Source organism: Octodon degus, unplaced genomic scaffold (genome assembly GCF_000260255.1).
Source record: "Octodon degus isolate 3935 unplaced genomic scaffold, OctDeg1.0 scaffold00258, whole genome shotgun sequence".
NCBI classification, from domain to species: Eukaryota; Metazoa; Chordata; class Mammalia; order Rodentia; family Octodontidae; genus Octodon; species Octodon degus.
The window spans coordinates 198789-216139 of NW_004524834.1; the positions used below are offsets into that span (position 1 = coordinate 198789).

The 17351-nt window shown below is 38.4% G+C and overlaps 1 protein-coding gene across 2 annotated transcripts in view; it reads left to right on the plus strand.

The window, feature by feature from the left end:
• Cnmd (chondromodulin) overlaps window positions 1-13338 on the plus strand; it is a 42718-nt gene extending 29380 nt beyond the window's left edge. Inside the window, exons 6-7 of one of the 2 annotated variants that reach the window (XM_004646197.2) lie at window positions 9420-9586; window positions 13071-13338. In XM_004646197.2, coding sequence (XP_004646254.1) covers window positions 9420-9586; window positions 13071-13283 — 380 coding nt within the window. In that variant the 3' untranslated portion in view covers window positions 13284-13338. Of the gene's footprint in view, window positions 1-9419; window positions 9587-13067 lie in introns of both variants that reach the window. The other variant, XM_004646196.2, reaches the window with a different exon arrangement.
• The last annotated feature ends 4013 nt before the right edge of the window (window positions 13339-17351 follow it).

Consider the following 17351-nt stretch of genomic DNA (forward strand, 5'->3'; position numbering starts at 1 on the left):
CATATCAATACTTGATGAGAAATACCTGTTCCTTATTATGCCTAAGATGTTTGAAATGCAGTGAGATAGTGAGGTTAAGCTTGATAGCGTAAATCGTTTGATAATAACAATAAGCTTGTCTTCTGGATGGTTGGCAACCTGGGTTTGCGGGCCAGGATTGGAGGGGGGGGAAGGCTGTGGGGGGGGGGCGGCATTTTGGCCCTACCCTTCTGGGGTCGATTGGGACTCGGGAAGTATGGGAGCTTGTGCTGTGGCGTCGTGTGCCTCGGTGGTGTCCCAGGTTTTCTGATCGGGAGGATGGTGGGGCCGGGGAGGAGGGTGGTCGGTGGCGTGGAGTGTGCCTGGGGGGAGTCGCGTGGTGGGGAACACTCTCTCGGGCTTTCGCAGGGAGCGTGTGGGCCGGGCATTGGCCGTGGCTCGTCCGCGTGGCTGGCACTGGCGGGGGTTCTGCAGTCTGGGGTGCAGGATCCCGGGATGGATTCTGGGGGCATTTCGCTGACCTTGTCGGACCAGGGGGCTGCAGCTCTTGTTGCGCGGGTCCTGCTTTGCCTTGGTCTTGGCCGTCCGGTGGAAGGGTGTGGCGATGAAGTGTAGGAGGTGAGGCCATGTTGTTGTGTTGGGCTGTGGGGGACTCGGGTCGGTGATTTCTGGCATTGCCGGTTGGACGGAGGCCCCAATGATATTGTGGGCTTCTGTACTCTTTTGGGGTGTTTTGCTGAGTTTGCACGCCTATGGTGTTCAGCGGCGGAGCTTAGAAGGAATTGGGGTGTAGCTATGGGTGTCCATTTTGTGTCTGTGTGTTCAGGGTGGTTGGGATGGATGTGTAGTTGCATTCTCTTGATGAGTGGAGTGGTTTGTTTTGGTGGTGTTTGTGGGTAGGGTCGCGGGTCTGCATGTTGTGCAGCGATTGACCGCTGAGAGGAATGTGTGCAGTGTGTTGTTTGTTGAAGCTGTGCTTTCGATTTGGTTTGGAACTGTCTCATTGCTATATGTTTGTCAATGAAACTTTGAAAAGAAAAAAAAAAATTGGGATGAGGAGTAGGGCAAAAAAAGCAAAAAAGATATATTTAGCTATATATACAGGATAGGTTGGATAACTGTATTGTCAATTTCTGCTGGTCTTTTGAAAGAAGTTAATGACTTTTTTTTTCTATTCTTTTTTAATTTCCTACAAAGTTTTTTTACTGTTTTTGCTTTGCTTTTTCTTTAAATCATTTTTGAATGTCTCTGGTAACCTACACAATTAATTTGAAGATAACAAGCAGTACAGCAACCATTGTTCAATTTCTATTACCTTGTTTAATGAAACTTTGTATCACTTTTAATGTTGATTTCAATGATAATTTTGTATTCTTCAAAAATAAAAAAGAAGAAAACTTTCTACATTATTCTTTGTGTATTTTTTGTATTTCATAAATTCCACATAAAATATCTATAACTTTGGTAATTTGATGAAATAAACATCTAATTCTAAAGCTGTGTTTCTCAAGGAGCTTCTTTATTATATGCTTCATTGGATTTTTTTCAGAGCTTGATTGGTGGACGGATGGCAATGGGGCGGTTTCGGGTCGGGCTGGAAGTGCAGTTTCGGCGGATGGCGCACTGCGTGTATTCTTCTTGGTGGTTGGTTGCTGTGCGGGGTGCGGACTTGGGGTCCTATTTGCGGACGCCATTGGGGCGGATCGTTCTGTTCGTTGGGAGAGTGCAGCTGTGTGTCCGTCCTGGCCACCGTGGGTGCACGGATGCAGGATGGACATTCATCTGTGTACCCTATTTTTTCTGGGTTCCGTTGTTGGGTATTGTGGGTGTGTGGACTCGACAGGACGTTCCGGAAGGGTCCAGCGGACCATGGTGGCGTTGGGTCCTCTGTTTGACTGGCAATGTCGGAGGTTGTTGACCCGGGTCCTCCGCAGCTCAGCGTGACGGCATGGCTTTGCTTCCTGTGTTTCGTCTTCGTGCTTTTCAACTGGATGGTTGGGACCGGGGTGGAGCAGGACCTGTGCAGCAGGAGTTGTGACTTTTTGGTCTGGGAAGGTCAGTGGAGTCCCGTCAGGATTTGTCCTGGGATCCTGTGCCTCGGATTGTGGAGCCTTTTCCGGTGTCGGCCGGGCGGATGGGCCGCGGCCATTGCTTGGCCGGTGTGCTCTCTATGGGGGCCTGGGAGAGTGTTTTCTCCCCTTGTGGCTCTCCTTGGGCGCGCTCTGCGTCATCGATCGCTTTCCTCTTTGGCCCCATGGTCTTCTTGATCGGAGGATTTGGGACGCTGCCGAGGTACATGGCATTGCAGTGCGGGTTCTCGTATGTCCTGGGTCTTGGTTGGCCTTGGAGGGTTGGGGCCAGGGTGTTGGCTTTCCTTGTGGCCCTCCTTTTTCTCTGGTTTTGATCTGCAGGCTTGGGTTGTTGACCATCCAGAGGACGAGTGCCTCTTGATAATTTGTAGGGAAGTAGTTGTGTGTTAAGGGAATTTGTAGCCTGTCTTTTGTCAAATATGTGATTCCATTCATTTACTCAAATACCAGTGGCTCCTGGGTATCTCTCCAAATGCTAATATAGTTTACACATTCCACATGTTTAGATCCCTCATGAATCTGTACCAGCAAATCTACTTTATGACAAGCCTGAAGTTAATTTTCAATGAGATAGTCAAATATATAGCAGCAAAATGTATCTTATATTTGCTCATCATATATTTGTTTTCTGTTATTTTGCAATTTCAGGAAGAAAATATAATCTATCACTGTCACTCAATGTTCACATTCTTTTCAAAAATTGATAGTCTTTTTTTCTTTTTACTCAATAATAGGGAAGAAAAAGCAACAAAAATTTAAAATCAGATTATTAATTATATTTATATTGTAAATTAAAGCTTGATTTAGAATATATAATGTTCCCATTTGAGGTATATGTTTTAGAGGAAAGGGTGTGAAGTTGTCAAAATTTTGAAAAACAGAATAAAAAAGTTGTCAGCTCATTGAAGAGGCATGAGGGAGATTTTCATGGGTGAGAAGTCCTTATTTAAAAAAAAAATGTGTGTAAGCTATCAGCCACAACAGCAGGCAGTAGGCAGCAGAGCAGCACTCAGGAGAACAAGAGCACATGAGTGCAAGAGCCACTTTCATCTCTATTTTTTAACTATTATACAGGTCATTACCACACTTTTACCTTCTTACATAGTGCTACAGCCAGTGTGTGCATGATTACCTGTGTTATGTCATGGTTGCCTACCTGCATCCCACCTGCACTAGACGGGCTTGTCACAACCTTAGGTGTCCTTAGCTTTAAAGTATTTTGAAAGAATACTCACAGACGGTCAATGCTGTAAATAACCAAGGGTATTAATGCTCAGCTTAACTAAGAAGAAAAACAGTAACATGTTATCATTATGTTCTGGTGCCAAAGGTGCAAAGGATAATAATGTATCACTTGTTTCTAATTTTATGTCTTTTATTATATTACTCTTAAAAGATGACAAGTATAAATAGATATTTCTCTATCTTCTTGTAATATACCACTCTAATAAACCTATACACATGGACTTGTTTTTTTATATGTATTTATATTTGCATGGTTATATGCATAGTTAACTACATATAAATATGTTACTTAATGCATAATCATATTTTACAATAATATTTCTAATTAAAGATTATTTTTGTTACTTGGGGAATCATATTCTGAAAAAAAAAACAAAGGTATTTCCCACTTATCTCTCATAAAAGGTATATTTTATAATATGACATAGTTTGGCATTTTGCAAGGGGAATAATATAATGCAGAACACATATTTTACAATATTATTTATCATAGTCACCCAAAGAATCATATACAAAGAATGGAGGAAATCTGTCTACTCACTAAAGACCAAAGAATCCAGGTAACAAGCCAGATCCCACAACAATGTCCCGCATGAGTCCATCTAAAGACCTAGACCCCATAGGGATCCCTCCCACAAGTCCAACTGGAGGCCTAGAGCATGTATACCTAATGCAGACTGGATTCACAGATCTTTACTGGGAAGGCACAAAGGTCAGTGGTGGCAGCTAAAAAGTCTATGCCAGCACAGTGAAGGCTCTATGCTAACAGTCTAAAAGATTTGAACTGGAGCCAGGAAGCAATGCTCAAGGTAAGAACCAGAGCTCTCCCCAAAAGTGCCACAACCATCCTCAGCAACAATAAGGTCTTGAACTCCTCTGAAGCTGAAAAATCTAATTTCTCAATCAGGAAAACCAATGCAACAAGTTTCTTCAGGAGACTGAGCAGTGTACCATCTTCCCCTTTGGACCAAGGAAGTACTGGTTAAGGTGAAGACAAGTGCTCCCCCAAAGTGAACCATAGACATTTTCAGTGATGAGGTCCTGAGCTCCTCCTCTAAAGAGACCTTCCAAGTTCATCAGAAAAGCCAGCATGACAAGGTTTTCTTGCAGAATAGCCCAAGGGAGCCAGCAAATTCCTAACAGCTTATTCAAACAGCTTCCCTGGCAGAGTTGCAACAGGTTCTCCTGTTCTGCTTCCCATGCTGTTGGCAACAATCCTCTTGTGGACCTCTGATAATGAGCACCATGGTAGCTCAATTTACCAGGTATAATAAGATAACTACCAGTTGGCAATCCACTGCACAACAAAACCAAGAAAATAAATCTCACTCACATGATGATCATGATTCCCCATATAATTCTAATAAAATACCCCAACTCCAGAATCCAGTAGCTCCTAGCCCTTGAATCTTTTTTTTTTAAGTTCCAACTCTTTAATGCCAACACAGTAACCATTTTCAGGAGTTAAATGTCTATAAATCTGTGTTTCACAAAATCTTCATGTCTGTTACCATCATCACCATCACTGACATCAACATTCCTGACAACTCTCAAGCACTTGCTAGAGCCAATAGCCCTTGAATATGGCAGCTGGAAGGTCATGAATGTCACAGAGCTATATTCAGGACACTGTGAATGGTGACTGGATACAGAAGGGTAAGGAAAGGGGGAGAGCACACATCCACAGACCACTGTCTTTGTGATAAACACTCACCCAGAATGTTTTACCCACATTTAATGTTTATCAATGAAATTTGAAGTACTCCATTTTCCATTTTATAGGTTAAGAAATTATGGTTCACAGAGATTAAATTGCTTGAGTTAAATCAACTAGCTAGAAAAGTGGAGCTGTGAATTGAAGCCACATATGGCTTTAAAACACACACAGATTCCTATAAATAGCAAAACATTCTATAATTACTTGTGGTTTGTGCTTAGATATACACCTCCAGCCTCAAGCACTAATAAGTAGGGCTTTTTCAGTGGCTGGATTTAGAGTGTGTGAAGCTTCAGTTGAATCATGATTCAATGCTAGGCTCAAGGGCACATTAAGGATCTGAATACTAACTGCCCTAATAATCTGGATAAGATAAAATCATCAGAAAGACATTCTTAGGATATCCCTCTCTCTCTCTTTTTTAAATCTCTTGCTTTTTGTGTCTTCTGCCCACCATGAACTATTTTCTTCTGTGAAGTCACTCTACATAATAAGTCGCCAGCTTATTGTGAACTGAAACCTCTACATTGTGAGCTCAATAAACCTTTTCTCCTTTAACTTTGGGTGTTGAGTGTTTTGTCTCAGTAAAGAAAGAAAAGTAACTAAGACAATCACCTGACATTTAAGTGCTTATTATAAGCCAAACACTGTGTTTTAGCAGATACAGGTTTTCATTAATCCTATTACTACTTTATTAATTAGATACAACTATTGCCACCATACAGTTGAAGAGACTAAGGTTCAGGGAGATACAAAAGTGCATACTATGTGGTACTTTCCATCTCTGTTACTCAGGTGTCAGCTGTGCTGCAGAATCTGAGACAACGTAAATAATCAGAGTACTGGGTTGGAAGAAAGTTCACCTCCATGTCAGCTCTGCCACTCATCCTGAGATCTTGGGCAAGCCACTTGTTCTGTCCAAGACTTGATGCTTTCTCTAGCTAACAGGATGTTTTATATGATCAACCAAGATAACACTGTTTGGAAACTATAAAACTTTCTATACCCATACAGTCAATCCATCAGAAATATATAGGACTATGAATAACAAACAACCTGATCAAGTTTGCACATTTTGTGTTTGTAGTACATATGTTTGTATATATTATGTATTATGTATGTTATAGACATAATCTTAGATATACAAGGATTTTGGCAGTATCAGTTACTCATAGCACCAAGTCTCTTCTAGCTTACTATTTTGCTATCTGTAACATGCTGACTTATCATCTTTGTGTCTAGCACTTCATGATCACATTGCCTCTAACAACTCCAGCTAATCATATGATTATGGTTTAGACTGAGAATACCCCTCTAAAGCTTTATATGTTCAGAAGTGGGGCTTTTGGAAGGTGACTGGATCATAGGGGATACTATAATCATTAGTGGGTTAAGGCACTAAAGAGTTCAGAGTTGAATATGTTGTTGGGTGATGAGGCCTGGTTACAAAAGTTAGTGGAAAGGAGAGAATGTAAACTGGAAGGATGTATCTCCTTTTCTTGCTCCTCCCTTTCCTTTCTGTTTCCTGCCTACCAAGACATGAGCAGCTTCTCTATGCCAGACCCTTTTACTCATTTCTTCTTGCCTTAGATGCAAATGATTCCAGACTGAATCCTCTAAGCTGTAAAACAAAGTATACCTCTCCTCCTTTATATTGTAGGTGTTGGTTATTTCATCTCAGTGATAAGAAAGTAAGGCACACATCTACATTTGGGCAAGGAACTAATATAGGAAGCTGTATCTGTCCTTTTACTGCAAAAATAAAACTTTCCTGTAAACTGCATTAGCATGTTCTGCTTATATCTCATCAGTAAGAAATAGCTCACCTGGGGCTGGGGAGATAGCTAGGTGGTCTGAAAACTTGCCTGTGAAGTTCAAGGACCCAGGTTCACTCCCCAGCACCTCATGATGTGCCAGCTCCAGAACCTTGGGTACACAGTTCTGGCCACCAAAACCAGGCATGGTGGTGCAAGCTTGTAATCCCAGTGCTGGACAGGCTGAGCCAGGAGGATCTCAGAGCCAGGAGTCTGAGCTGAGTAGTGAGGACCTATACCAAATAAATAAATAAATAATAAAAGGAGTAACTCAGTTATATACTCTAATTGCAGAGAAAATGAATAGTATTTTATTTACTCATCTCCCATAGAGAAAGCAGACAAAGAAAAAAAATGGGCTGACCTTTCACCTGTGGCCTCAGGGCTAGCCAGTTCCTCCTGCAGTGCTCCAAACACATAAATGGTCAATGTTGGGCTTCAAGTAGATGGACACTGCAGATTCTTGGCTATGTGGTTCAGGCTGACCTGGAACTCAATGTCTTGGCCTCTTATATCAGCCTCCTGAGAGCTGGAATTATAGGAAGATAGAAGAAGTTCAATATTCTTTACCCTCCTAAAGAGAGAAAATAGTGGCAGGTGGACTGCAGGAGACACTTCCAGATCTTCATCTCAGTCCAAGAAGCCAATATTTGTAATCCCAAAGTTACATTATTGGAATCAACTTGATTGGATTCCATCAAGTTGATTCCAACCTACCACTTTTAATGCAACCCACGGTGAAAAGAGACTCTAAATTATATTTCCAATCATCAGGGAGTCAAGGGGCTCTACGTCCAGCCATGAAGATGGCTTTCTGGAACCAAGACAGCGACCCAGGGCCTCACCCAGTTTTATTCAGTAGGGAGTGGCTTGAGGATTGACTGAGAACTGTGGGAAAGAGACTACTATGAGCTGAGCTAGGTGGGTGGCCTAAATTTACCTCTGCAATATGCAGAGAGAATATGCGGAGAGAGTAATCTGCATTATTTAGTATCTAATGTTTTGGTAAGTCTGAAGCTTCAGCTTTGATGTAGTCTTTCAAGCCAAAGGAAGTCATAGCCTCTGTCTCGAGGCTTGATACCAGCTGGCAGCATGGAGCATTAGCTCTACCATCCTGTCTCAACCCGGCTCACATTAAAGAGCAGCAGGTAAAGATTACCAGGGAAACATGCATGCCACCTTCAAAGACTATCACCAGCACCTCAGCTAGACCAATATACATTGCTTAAGGCCAATTGAAGGATAAACAGAAGTCCTAGCCAGCTCTGTACATAGCAATAGGAGGAAATAGAGTCAGGCTCAGTCAAAATGGAGGCAGTTGCACTTCTTTCAAAGAGAGCTGATCAGGTGGTCTTCCACAGTGTATTACATAAGCAGCTTTCAGTGAACCTTCATGTGAATGAGAAACCTGCTTCCACCAGGACATCAGATGTCTGGCAGCCCTGTGTCACTGAATAACCAAAGAAACACATCCTGGCTATGTTTGATGTTGCTATTATTGACTGTACTACTTTAGCTGTTCTAATCAACAGCTCTTCCTAAACAGATCACCTAAGAAAAATAAACAATATAGGCCAGTGCCAAAGAAATGGGCAGCAGCTTCTCATCCTCAATCAATTGAAAGAGTATGAATTAGCAACAGACTGGAAAGCCAACTTCACCTGGAAGATACGTCTGAGAAATAGTCATTTTCCAAAGCTCCTAAATACAGGCAATAAAACTATTTGCTATAAACAATATACAAACATCAACCCAGGAAGTAAAATAAAAATACAAAAACTGAGAAGACACTTAAGCAAGATGAGACTCCAGACTTCAAGCTCAACAAAGACAAGCCCAGGAGTTGGGCATGGTGGTGCACATGCCTGTGATCCCATAACTCTAGTAATAGTAACCTTAGTGAAATATTGGTTAGTGATTCTAAAGCACATATAGATTAAAAAAATAGAGGAACTTGGGAAAATGATGGGAACCATGAATGCCCAACATAAGAAATTCCAGAAAGTTGGGGTAAATGCCTGTTGCTTTTTAGATAAGGTCTCACTGTAATCCACACTGGCCTTTAACCTGGGGCTGTCCTGGAATGATAGGTGTGTGACACCACTTTGCCCAATTATTTTGTTTTTTTGCATGAAAACAAAGCTCAAGTTACTAGATCACTTGGCTAGTAAACACAAAGGTATGAACTAATAACTATTTGAAACTAAATAGCTTCAATGATGAATGGATTTGACAAAGATTTGTTACTGAAGTTTCAGTCATCTAATAAAATATGTATGTGGCCTTTTCTTTGAAAAAAAAAAAGAAAGAAAAAGAAAAAATGGGCTGAGAATGCAGGTTTGTTTACCACCTTCTGATTTCTGCTTCAATTGGTATTATAAAACCAAAACAGCTTAACTATAGATTTGACTATGAAAGGACTCTAAAACATGCTTTACTACAAACATCAGTACAAAAATTTAAGTCTCTAGTCATGTTTGTTTTGATATCCTTTCTCCTTTTTTTAACTCTAAAAAATGTAAACAGAATTTCAATTACTCAGCTAAAAAAATTAACTTATGGTGATTTTTGCAGAAATCCAGAGAGAAAGAAGGGATGTAGTGAGAAAGATTGTTACAGCTACCACAAGAAGGCCACACAGTGGGCCATGGGTCAACCCTGGGCCTGGAAGACTGGGTAATGAAACCAGACCCAGTGTTCAAGAGGATGAAGAACACTTCAATCCTGACAATCCTTACCATGTGCGTATGGTGTTTTTTGTGACATGCTTACATGAATGCGTTAAACATTGACATGATTTTTCCAAGGCTTCATGTGAGTGCTTCTTCCTCAATTCTTCTAAAAATATATCAACTCTTTGGTGGAAGATTTGTAATTAAGGGTAAAAACACTTAAACATCACATCTGTATGTGAAATTCTGGTTAGTTGTAAGCTTTACTCAAAGTTATTTTCTAAGCTCTCCTTTTTTGTCACAGGGAAGTCCATGAAAACACATTCACATCAGGAATTGGGTTATTTAGAAATGTTCACGAGGATGCCCTACAGGTAGTACACAGAATGAAAGTATTCTCTTTAAATCCACTTTATTCATCCTCTAACAGACATTTGTGGATTTACTGCTCTTTCCCAGGCCCCAGGTCCACAGTCAGGAGTAACTTCTTCCTGAAGGTGCTCTCAGTGCAGTCACTGGATAGATGTAGACACAGATAAAAATACTTCGGACTAAAACTCTGAAGAGACATTGTGAGAACAGTACTAAGTTGGTAAAAATTCAAATCTAAGAATTATAACTTGACATGATCCTCTTTTACAGAAAATGAAAATCAAATAATATTTCTCTGGAACTAGTCTTTAAAATATGGATGTATACAAACATTTTACTTTAAAAGATACAAGAGCACAATTCAGAGTCAAATTCCCTTCCACTCTAGATGCTATCCCCAGAGCAGCCCATAGTGATGACTGTTTGCTGTCCCTTTGCATTAGCATACACATCTATACCCACCTTAACACAAAAATTACATACTTTGCTTTCTTTTGTTACACCGTATTTTGGAACTTGTTCTTTATGTCCCTACATATCTGCACCTAATTTACTTTATCTTCATTTTGGAGGTTACTTTGTCTCCTTTATATAATCTCTCATTTATTTAATGACCTTCATTCATTTAGTAGTATCCCAACATATGGATAGACATATAAATTTAATTCTTAGAGGACATAAAAACTACTTCCCTACCATTTGTTATTACAAATACTGTTGGAGCACACCACAGGGTTCTGGAAAGTGGTAAATAAGGTAATGCAGGTGAAGATCTCAGCACTTGGCTTGGCACAGCAGCATGAACTTGCTTCTTGGTATGTATTAGCATTTTATCTCTTGTATACACAGGCAAGTATATCCTTAATATAACTACAAATCTCAATCTTTAGCATAAATACATGGGTCTACTATCTGAGAATTTTACATTTTAATGGGAGCTATCAAATTTCATTCTATAGACCCATATACTTTTTTTAGGAGCTGTGGTTGAACCCAAGGCTAGCTTGCTCTCTCTCTCTCTCTCTCTCTCTCTCTCTCTCTCTCTCTCTCTCTCTCCCCTCTTTCTCTTTTTTCTCTTTCCATATATATCTTTGCCAATCCCTAGTATATATAAATTTTAGCTCCTGATTGATATGCATAAGGTTGTGCATCTTTTCATATACCATCATTTGTGCATTTTGTCAGTATAGTCTTATTAAATTTTATACTCCTTTATTTAGACATATTTTTTAGGTTTTTCTGGTACTAGAAATCAAACTTAGAGCCTTGCATTTGCCAGGCAGGCACAGTGCCACTAAGCTACATTGCTGGCCCCTAGTTTATCACTTTAGATCACTATATTTTTAGAAAGATATAGAACAAAAAATATTTCCTGAATAACCCAAGACCTATCAGAAAATTCACGATGCCCAAATATTTCATTCAACTCAAAGAACAAGTCTAAATAGGAAAATTAAATGTAATATGATTTATTCCCTAGGTAACTAGGTTGGCTGAATTAGTTCAAGGGATGAGGGCATGAGGCACTTTATTGAAGTGTAGGATGCGACTCTGCTCCAGTTCTGTATTTGAATAATCTGTGTTCCTTGATAAACTCCAATCACATATTTTCCTTTATTATATGTTGAGCTGTAAGCAAAAATAATTAAAGTACTTTTCATTATGATCTCAGCACTTCAGATATTCCTCTAAGTAAAAATCTTAGACAACAATCCTTTTCCTCCCTACATTTTGATCCTAACAAACCTTTATTGAATGCTCAGGTGAGGAAATACCTCACTTAACAGACTATGCTTTTTGTTTGTTTTTGTTTTTAACATCTGCCACCAAGAAGCCAGCTGTATTTAATGGGGTAGTTTTGATGTTGTTGTTGTCCCAGATGAACTAATTTCAAAATATAGGAAAAAATATTCTAAAGAATGGTTATAGAGTAAGATGTATTAGTAAATATTTTGATGAACATAGTCTATATCAGATAGTGTCAAGGATTTATTTTGTTAGGGATATCAGCAGTGTTGTTGTACAGAAAAATGTTGGTTTTTTGGAAATACAGTCCTATGTACTCATGGACAAAATGGCACAATACCTTCAATTTTTAGATTCACAGCAGAATTTACTTTAAAATACTTTGGAAAGAAAAGCAAATTTGACCATTGGTTAGGAATCATCAAATCTAGATAAGTATATTGATGTTCAGCATACAGCTTTCTCCAACTTCCAATATAGTTGAAAGTTTTAACATATGTCCCACAATTTAATATGAAAACTTAAACAACCAGCTAGCTTGAGGAAAGAGGTTAAATTTAAGAGAATTTGAAGATATAGTCAAAACAGCATTCAAAATATAGAACTCATGATAACACAGGAAAGGTCAATCAAATTTGCAAAAGGCAGATTCTTACTTTGGTAATCTCTCTAGTACTTAATATTGTGACTCTTACTTCATCAATCTGATTTCGTGTTTGCTAACACAAGGTCTTGAATGTTGACATAAATTTAGGTTTCTCCTGAGTGTTACAGACCCCACATGTCTCCAAGGAGATAATATCCCCGTATTCTATTGCAGAAATGATGACTAGCACTATTTTGAGAGCCATAAGAACTGAAACTGACATCTGTCTATCCCCTAAATCAATGAGTTTCCAAATGGGGATGAAGAGCTCTGGAAGCCATTACTACAAAAAGACATCAGTGTTTGGCTAACTTACAACTAGAAGTTGCAGAAATCCTCTTCTTTGCTCTAATGCTTCCTTTTTATTTTCTTATTTAAAATAAATTGAGCTATAAATAAGAGTGGTAACCATAACTCATTAAAATCATGGAGAAATCATAGGATTGTTTTTAAAAACCCTCAATTTTTTTCTCTTTTTTTAAAGATAAGGTCTCTTAGTGCAGACTAGCCTCTAACTTGCAGTGATCCTCCTGCGTCAGCCTCCCAAGTTCTGGGATTCTAGGTGTACACCAACATGCATGCTTTGCTAAAAATTAACAACTTTTTGGCAATGACATATATCAGAAGAGTTTTGAATTTCAGCAAAGATGAAACTTAAAACTTCTTAGAGCAGATTATGCTGATTTCTTGTAGTGGAGAAAAACTCAGGATCTTATTTTACGTTATATTCATATTAATATCTTCTAATTAAGAAGAAAATGCAAATAATTCTCTTTCATCTCACAGCAGCAAGAAGGGGAAAGCATGACATTCGACCCCAGACTGGACCATGAAGGAATCTGCTGTATTGAATGTAGGCGAAGCTACACCCACTGCCAGAAGATCTGTGAACCTCTTGGGGGCTATTATCCATGGCCTTATAATTATCAAGGTTGTCGTTCAGCCTGCAGGGTTGTCATGCCATGTAGCTGGTGGGTTGCCCGTATCTTGGGTATGGTATGAAGTGACTTCATATATTAGTTGCTGTCAAATAAAAACAGAGTAGAAAACCAAAGCAGCGTAAGGAACTGCAAAGTATTTTATACTCAAACTGAGCAATGTCTTTATTTTCCAAGTGTTATTCTGGACACTTGAAAAAGAATTTTTCAGTTGCTTTCCAGAATTTTACCCAGTTTGTGTAAATGTACTGAAAGAATTGTTTAAACCTAAAGTATCATAATAATCACTTTTATTTGCTTTGCTTTGATATTAAAGTCTTTTATCAATCTTCCAAAGCCATTATAAAATAAACATAAAAATACTTAAAATTTGTCAAAGATCTGAACAGTTCCTTTTAAAGTTATGACCAAAATCATCCCAGTTATTCTGCTGCTTGTGCAGAATTCAACTACTCTTAACCTTTATTCTTTTTCCCAATCTTGCAAGTGTGAACTCTAGAGTATCTAAAAAGCAAGGCATGTTGTTGCCTATAATCCCAGCATTTGGCTGGCTAAGGCACAAGGATTACTGCGAGGTCAAGGCATCATGGGCTACACGTGAGTTCAAGGCCAACCTGAATTACAGTGTGAGACCATGTCAAAAAAACCAAAACAACAGCAACAACAAAACACACAAAGAAAGATCAGTAAGAATACTGAAGAAAAAAATGTGCTTGAAGGAAAGTCAGACTTGTGGGTAAGAACTTCATTGGCATTCTGAAAAGCATATGTTCACACCCTTTTTAATGTCTCCAACAAGCAATCAAATGAGCAAACAGCAGCATGACGATTCTTACCTTTGTAGTACAAATCAGTTTGCTGATGTAGCCCAATTATGAATAAGTTACTTTCCTAGTAATAGGTTGACAATACTGCTTAGGAGGCATAGCTATGAAAGAATGGTTTGTTTATTTATTTAAAATGACATGAAGGAAATGTCTCAGGAACAAGGGCTCTATTTAAAAGCAAAAAAAAAAATATATATATATATATATATAGATATAGATATAGATATAGATATATAGATCATGAAGATGAGTAAATATTTTATTTTTTTACATTTTAGTTTTGAAGCTCACAGTTGAAAGTTTTACAAAGAAAAACATTACTAAGGGAGGGGCCAGGGAGATGACTCAGTGGAATAAGTGCTTCCCTAGCAAATGCAAGGGTCTGAGTTCAATCCCCAGTTCCACAAAAAAAAAAAAAAAAAAAAAGGAAATAAACTTTCCCAAAACAGGATTCTGAAATGACAGAAAGGTCTTCATGCCATACAGTTATATTCTGAACACTGCACATATTTTTTTTACTGTATTGTGGTGTTTGCCTACTAAAGTAAGGCAATTAGATGAGCCTAGTTATCAAATAGCTCCACTTAATGTATATACTATCAGCTAGGTGTCTGAAAACAACAACAACAAAAAAGGATGAAAAGATATACACTGTGATGACATGTAGTGGTCACACTATTCTCTGGTAGGCTGTAAAGTGGTTTTCATTCTATTAATTAAAGCAAAATACAGACCAACAGTTCTATGCACCAACTCCTACCTCCATGGCTCAGCAAGCTATACCTGCAAATAACAAAACAGTCACAAGAGTAGAGATTTCACTGCACTACAGCTTTGGTACAGGATGTCAGCAATGGGCTTCTTGGAGGATGCCTACTTGAGGCCTTCGAGGATGAACAGGTATTAATCGAATGAAGTAATGAGGTTTACAGGCTGAGAAGTAATCTGAGTATAGCCAGAGGTGGAAAGCTGCATGGTACAAATGGAAAGAATATTGAGGCTGAGTTAAGAAATACCTGTACCAAGTTGGAAAGTAGGCATAAGCTGTACTTTATATGGCTTAAAAAGAGAATTTTTTTTGTTTTTTCTTGTTAGACAAGAGGTAACCATTAAAAGTTCCAGAGAAGGTGGTAGATGGTTGAATTTCCACTTTGAGATAGATTTATTCATAGCTTTTTCTGTGTGAAGTGATAAGGTTCTAGACAGGCCAAAGGGGCCTGTGAGCAGAGCACATCATAAGGGAAGGCTAGGTCCTGAAAGGATGCACCTTTTTCATTGTGCCAAAATTAGAAGAAATCACAGGTAAATAATATACTTTTTAACAGATAAAAGGATACTGTAGTTGTGAAGTCATCAAATATCAAAGAGAACAGAATTAAAATAAAGTATATTGGAGAGTTCGGGAGATAGCTTGGTAGTCTGAGCTCCTGACTGGAAAGTGCAAGGTCTCAAGTTTGATCCCCATGCTGAACCTGCCCTGGAACTCCAGGTGCATGGAGGTGCACTACTATAATTGCAGCACTGAGGAGGCTGAGACAGGAGGATTACTAAGTGTCCAAACAGTATCAAGATGCTGTATGAAAAACAAAAATAAATAAATATTACAATAAAATATATTGAGATATTTTAATGACAAGGAGAAATCTTAAGATTTGTGTTAAGGATAGGAATAGTAGGGGTCCTGTGGAGATGGCTCAGTAGAATAAGTGCTTGCCTTGTAAGTACAAGGGCCTGAGTTCAACCCCTGGTTCTGAAAAAAAAGGTTAGGAATAATAGAAGAGATCTAAATTGTGTTCAAGGAAGAAAAACTTAGCACACTTAGTGAAGGAGGAGTAGACACTGTGAAATAGAAAGTTCTGCAAAACTTGCTACTACTCCTTCAATTTACCTTTAACAAGGTCTGTCTAACAATTGTAAATACAATCCAAAATGCTGTGTTGAATCTTGACTGAAATCTCAGTATCACTTATGTATTCCTGGCATTTAATATTTTTAGGTTAGTTGTCAAGGTCCTAGTTTGACTTAGATTGGAGAGGTGGGTGACTATAGTCTTAGAAGTGGTACTCATCTAGCACAAGAAAAATTAAAATAAGGTATTGCTAGTTTCAATTATATTTAATTGTTCCATCACAGTAATATGCATAGTTGAAAAATGCCCAAAAAACCTTCAGTTGGAACAGGTTTGTAAAACTTGTTAACCTTCTTTTTTTTTCTTTTTCTTTTTTATTTTTTTACACACGCGGGTCTGAATTATTTCACTTATGAGTATGGTCTCTAGTTGCATCCATTTGCCCATAAGGCCTCAAGTTTGTCTTTCTCTATAGCTGAGTAATACTCCATGTATAAAAATATCACATCTATTGTATCCATTCCTCGGGTGATGGACATTTGGATTGTTTCCAAGATTTAGTTATGACAAATTGCACTGTTAGAAACATGGGTACAATATATCACTGAACTATGATGTTTTCAGTTCCTCTGGAAAAATATTCAAGAGGGGAAGAGCTGGGTTGAATAGGACCTCTAATTCTAGTTTTTTGAGAAATCTCCACACTGATTTCCTCAGTGGTTGCACCAGTCTACACTCCCACCTATAGTAGAGAAGGCTTCCTTTTTCCCCACAGCCCCTCAAGCATTTCTCATTGACTGACTTCTTGATGACCACCATTCCTTCTGGGGTGAGATGGGATCTCAGTGCGTTTTAATTTGCATCTCTTGAATAACCAATCATGTTGAACATTTTTTCATATATTTATTTATCATTTGTATTTCTTCTTCTGAGAAGTATGCATTCATCTCAGACGACTATTTTTGAATTAGGTCTTTGAATTTTGAGGCCCTATCGCTTCTCAGCCTTTTGGCTAAGATCAAGTGAATTTTACGGCCTGATTTTAAAAAATTTAAAAAAAATTTTATATGTTCTAGATAAAAGTCCTTTGTCTGAGGGACAGTTGGCTAAAATATTTTCCAATTCATAAATTTTCTTTTTACTCTGTTGGTAATTTCTTTTCTAAAATTTCTTTATTTTTTAATTTTAAATTTAATTAATTGATTTATTTTATTAGGTGATTTATTTTAATGTGCAGAAACTTTTCAAAAAGATGAGATTCCCGCTGCTGAGTCTTTGAACTACTTCCTGTGCAGTTTGTTTGTTTTTTTTACCCTTCTTTATTATTTATTTATTTTCAAAAAATAATACACTGAATATATTCTTCTTAGCGGTTAATTGCTGTACAAGATGCGGACTTGTGATCCTATTTACAAACACCATTAGAACAAATCATTCTATTCATTAAGAGAATGCA